The sequence below is a fragment of the Phocoena phocoena genome, chromosome X (genome assembly GCF_963924675.1).
Source record: "Phocoena phocoena chromosome X, mPhoPho1.1, whole genome shotgun sequence".
In the NCBI taxonomy this organism is placed as follows: Eukaryota; Metazoa; Chordata; class Mammalia; order Artiodactyla; family Phocoenidae; genus Phocoena; species Phocoena phocoena.
Window position 1 is genome coordinate 127,557,428 of NC_089240.1, and position 5,365 is coordinate 127,562,792.

The 5,365-nt window shown below is 61.2% G+C and overlaps 1 protein-coding gene across 1 annotated transcript; it reads left to right on the plus strand.

Moving 5' to 3' along the window:
• Positions 1-4,145: 4,145 nt before the first annotated feature.
• On the plus strand, positions 4,146-4,942 carry LOC136142308 (melanoma-associated antigen 10-like). The gene is given in 2 exon segments (XM_065900300.1): positions 4,146-4,179; positions 4,182-4,942. Coding segments are annotated over 2 exon segments (795 nt in total).
• Positions 4,943-5,365: the final 423 nt, after the last annotated feature.

Sequence of the window (5,365 nt, forward strand, 5' to 3'; positions counted from 1 at the left end):
CCCAGGTCCCCAGCTTCTCTGAGACCCGGATGTCAGGAAGTGCTGCACGTGACGGCCCCCCAGGACCAACTCAATTCTGGGATCCAGGTTGCCCTCAGTGCTCCCTCAGGGCCCTCACCTTGACTCCACACAGGACCTGGGATTCTCTCCAGTGCCCACCAGACACTCCGCAACTGATACCCCCTCTGCAGCCTCGCTTAGACCCCGCCCCGTGCTCCCCCATTCCAGGGTGTCTGAGACCCGGATGTCAGGAAGTGCTGAAGCTGTTCATCCTGCCCTATGTCTCGAAGGGCCAACTTGGCCCTGGGATCCAGGCTCCCCGCAGTCCACACTCAGTGCTCTCACCCTGACTCCACATAAGACCTGGCACTCTCTCCTGTGCCCGCCTAGGATCCCGCCCCTTATACCCCCCCGCCAGCCTCTCTGAGACTCCGCCCCGTGCTCCCTCTCCCCAGCGTCTCTGAGACCCGGATGTCGGGAAGTGCTGCACGTACTCATTCCGCCCTATGGCCTCCCAAGGGCAACTCTGTTCTGGGGTCCAGGATCCCCTCAGTCCTCCCTAAGGGCCCTCACCTTGACTCCACGCAGGACGTGGGATTGGCTCCCGTACTCATCACACACCCCGACCTTTATACCGTCTACCCAGCCTCTCTGAGACCCCGCCCTGTGCTCCCCCTCCCCAGCATCTCTGAGACCCGGATGTCAGGAAGTACTGCATGTGCTCATCCCGCCCTATGGCCTCCCAGGGCCAACTCTGTTCTGGGATCCAGGCTCCCCTCAGTCCTGCCTCAAGGCCCTCACCTAGACTCCATGCAGGACCTGGGATTCTCTTCTGTGCCCACCAGACACCCCGACCCTTATACCCTCTCCCTACGCTCTCTGAGACCCCGCCCCGTGCTCCCACTCCCCAGCGTCTCTGAGACCCGGATGTCACGATGTGCTTCACGTGCTCATCCCGCCCTATGGCCTCCCAGGGCCAACTCTGTTCTGGGGTCCAGGCTCCCCTCAGTCCTCCCTCAGCGCCTTCACCTTGACTCCACGCAGGACCTGGGATTCTCTCCCGTACCCATCAGCCACCCCGACCTTTATACCGCCTACCCAGGCTCTCTGAGACCCCGCCCCGTGCTCCCCCTCCGCAGCGTCTCTGAGACCCGGATGTCAGGAAGTACTGCATGTGCTCATCCCGCCCTATGGACTCCCAGGGCCAACACTGTTCTGGAGTCCAGGCTCCCCTCAGTCCTCCCTTAGGGCCCTCACCTTGACTCCATGTAGGACCTGGGAATCTCTACCTCGCTCACCAGAACCCCGACCCATATATCACCTCCCCAGCCTCTCTGAGACCCCGCCCCGTGCTCCCCCTCCGCAGCGTCTCTGAGACCCGGATGTCAGGAACTGCTGCACGTGCTCATCCCGCCCTATGGCCTCCCAGGGCCAACTCTGTTCTGGGGTCCAGGCTCCCCTCAGTCTTCCCTCAGGGCCCTCACCTTGACTCCACGCAGGACCTGGGATTCTCTACCTTGCTCACCAGACCCCCGACCCATATAACGCCTCACCAGCCTCTCTGAGCCCCCACCCCGTGCTCCGCCTCCACAGCGTGTCTGAGACCCGGATGTCAGGAAGTACTGCATGTGCTCATCCTGCCGTATGGCTTCCCAGGACCGACTCTGTTCTGGGGTCCAGGCTCCCCTCAGTCCTCCCTCGGGGCCCTAACCTTGAGTCCACGGAGGATCTGGGATTCTCTCCTGTGCCCACCAGACACCCCGACCCTTATACCGCATCCTCAGCCACTCTGAGACCCCGCCCCTTACACCCCCTCCCCAGCGTTTGTGAGACCCGGATGTCAGGAAGTGCTGCACGTGTTCATCCCGCCCTATGTTCTCCAAGGGCCAATTCTGTTCTGGGATCCAGGTTCCCCTCCTCCTCCCTCAGTGGTCTCACCTGAACTCCAAGCAGTCACTGGATTCTCTCCTGTGCCCGCCTGAGACCCCGCCCCTTACACCCCCTCCCTAGAGTCTGAGACTGGGATGTCAGGAAGTGGTGCAGGTGCTCACCGCGCCCTATGTCCTCCCAGGGCCAACTCTGTTCTGGGGTTCAGGCTCCCCTGAGTTCTCCCTCAGGGCCCTCACCTTGACTGCACGCAGGACCTGGGATTCTCTCCTGTGCCCGCCTGAGACCCCGCCCCTTATAACCCCTCTCCAGCCTCTCTGAGACCTTGCCCCTTACACCCCCTCCCCAGCGTCTCTGAGACCCGGATGTCAGGAAGTGCTGCATGTGCTCATCCCGCCGTATGGCTTCCAACAACCAGCTCTGTTCTGGGGTCCAGGCTCCCCTCAATTCTCCCTAAGTGCTCTCACCTTGACTCCACGCAGGACCTGGGATTCTCTCCTGTGCCCGCCTGAGACGCCGCCCCTTATACCCTTCCGTAGCCTCTATGAGACCCCGCCCCTTATACCCGCTCCGCTGTCTCTGTGAGACCCTGACCCTTATACCCTTCCCTGCCTTCAGTCCTGGGTGGCCCTGGGGCGGAATGAGCACTTGGCAGCGAGTCCTCACTTACGTATCCGGGTCTCAGAGAGGCTTCAGAACAGGTATAACCGTCCGCTCTCAGGTGTGCTATGGCTAGAATCCCAGGTCCTGCGTGGAGTCAAGGTGAGGGCCTTGAGGGAGGACTGAGGAAAACGTGGACCCCAGAACAGAGTTGGCCCCTTGAGGTCATAGGGCGGGATGAACACATCAGCACTTCCTGACTTCCGGGTCTCAGAGAAGCTGGGGACCTGGGATAAGGGGCGGGGTCTCATGAGCGCAGAGGGTAAAATGTCAGGTCCCTGGTGGACTAAGGTTAGGGCCCTTAGGCAGGACTGAGGGGACCCTGAGGGAGGAGAAAAGGGACCCACCAGATCACCGCCCTTGCAGGTGGCCGTGGGAAGCCCCGGGGCGGGATGAGCACGGTAGGCCTGTCCTGACGTCAGGGTCTCTGAGAGACTGGAGACCTGGTATAAGGAGCAGGGACTCACACTGGCAGACGGGACAATCCCAGGTCCTGCCCAGAGTCCAGCCTGCACGCGAGGAAGGAAGGACTGAGGACGTTAGACCCCAACACAGGGAGGGATCCTTTGCCCTTCCGCGGGGACCTTGGAGGCGCCAGAGCACGGTCAGCAGATGAGATGTTTCCTGACCTCTGGGTCGGGGTCCTCAGGAGGTCAGGTGTTTGGTGTGAGGGGTGAGCCTTCAGGTCCGCAGAGGGTGGACTCCCAGGCCCCCGAGGGAGGACTGAGCAGACCCCCAGCCCTGGAACAGGGGCCTCAACAGAAACCTGCCCCTGTGGTCAGCACTGGGAGGCCAGGCAGGATGTGAGGAGGAGGTGAGGACCCAGCATCTCTCCATCCTAGGACCCTCGGGAGGCCCCGGGCAGGTGCGGCCACCTGTGGGACCCCCTTCCTGCTTTCTGTTCAGATTCGGGGTCCTGTTCTGAGTTTCTCCTCTGGTCTACAAAGGGGAGGGTCCAAGCCCTTAAGGGGAACAGTGAGCACGACGAGCGAGCCCCGAGGGGACCACCCACCCCAGAACTCAGAACTGGGGGGACCTCACAGAGTCCAGCCCAATCCTCCTACCAGCACCGAGGCCCAGAGTTGTGCCACAGTCTACACAAGAGATGCGGCCCTCCATTCCTCTTACAGGGGCTCCAGGAACCGGGAGGCGAAGGCCCAGGTCTGAGGACCGTGTCCTCAGGGCACAGAGCAGAGGAGTCCCAGGCAGCGCCAGGAGTCAAGGGGAGGTGCATGCCCTGAGTGTGTGCCCAGGGGCTCCCCCTCCCAGAACAGAGGGCACCCCACAACATGCAAGTCACCCCACCCCCCTGACAGCCCCAGAACCTGGGGCTGTGCTGGCTGCACCCTGAGGAGCCCCCTCACTTCCTTCTTCAGGTTGGCAGGGGACAGGCCGCCCAGGAGGAGTGCCCCTGTGAGGCCCGAGGGCAGCCTTTAAGAGGAGACCTGTAAGTGGCCTTTGTCAGAGCTGCCCAGGGTGCCTTTCTCCGCCGAGGCCGCTCACACCCCCTCTCTTCCCCAGGTATGAGGTCCCCGCCTGTCATCTGTGCGCACACTCCCGTGGGCGGCTCGACCCCAGTGATCAGGTCCCCGGTCGAGATGAGTGAGCTCCGCCAGCCTCAGGCCGACCTTCAGGCCCCAGTCCCGGCCCAGGTCCAGTGGAGGCGCTGCTGCTGGGGGCTGCGGGGGAGAAGGCCACATCCCCCTGGTCCTCCGCCTCCCCTGGAGCACCCTCCTTCTCCACCTATGCAGAGTCCTTGCCCCAGGAGGCACTTGTTGTGCTGATGGCTGACCTGGTGGCGTTCCTGCTCAAGTATCGCCCCAGGGAGCCGACGTCCAAGGCGGAGATGCTGAGTATGGTCCTCCGGGAGCATCGGGACCACTTCCCCGTGGTCTTCAGCCATGCTTGCGAGTGCATGCAGCTGTTGTTTGGCTTGGACGTGAAGGAGGTGGACCCCCGCGAGCGCGCCTATGTCCTGGTCCCCACCCTGGGCCTCACCTGGGATGCGGTGCTGAGCGACGGGCAGAGCACGCCCGAGGCCGGCCTCCTGGTGCTGGTCCTGGGCGTGATCACCCTGTTCGGTGACCGCGCCCCTGAGGAGGAGGTGTGGGGAGTGCTCGGCAACATGGGGTTGTGTGCCGGGAGGGAGCCCTGCACCTATGTGGAGCCCAGGGAGCTGCTCACCGAAGTGTGGGTGCAGGAGGGCTACCTGGAGTACCGGCAGGTGCCCCACAGCGACCCTGCCCACTACGAGTTCCTGTGGGGTGCCCGGGCCTACGCGGAGACCAGCAAGTGGCAGGTCCTGCAGCATCTGCTCAGGGTCAGTATCTTGGATCCCAGGTCCTTCCCATCCCTGTGTGCAGAGGGTGTGAGCGACGAGGAAGAGGGAGCCTGAGCCAGAGCAGCAGCCAGGCTACTTCCAGGCCCAAGTTCACTGGTAGCAAGTGAGACTGGTCCTTCACTCGGAGTTTGAAGAGAGAACAGTCGAGTTTCCAAGTAGTGAGGGCCCCTGCGAGTGGGGGGAACATGGTGTGTAGCATCTTTGGGTTCCTGTTGTGTAAGATGACATGGAATTTCATCTCTGTTTTCTTTGGGAATTTTTCACATATTGTCTCATTTAAAAGAAGGTTTAATAAGCTTCAGTATCTAAGTTTGCAAATGACATTAATCACACATGTATTTGCATTAGTTCAGTTCAATGACAAGAGTTTTGCAATTGTGTAAAACAAATTGTAAGATTCCCATATTATTTTGTGATGGTGAACAAGATAACATGGCATTGGAATAGGAATTTACTTGGAAATGTGAAAGTAATTAG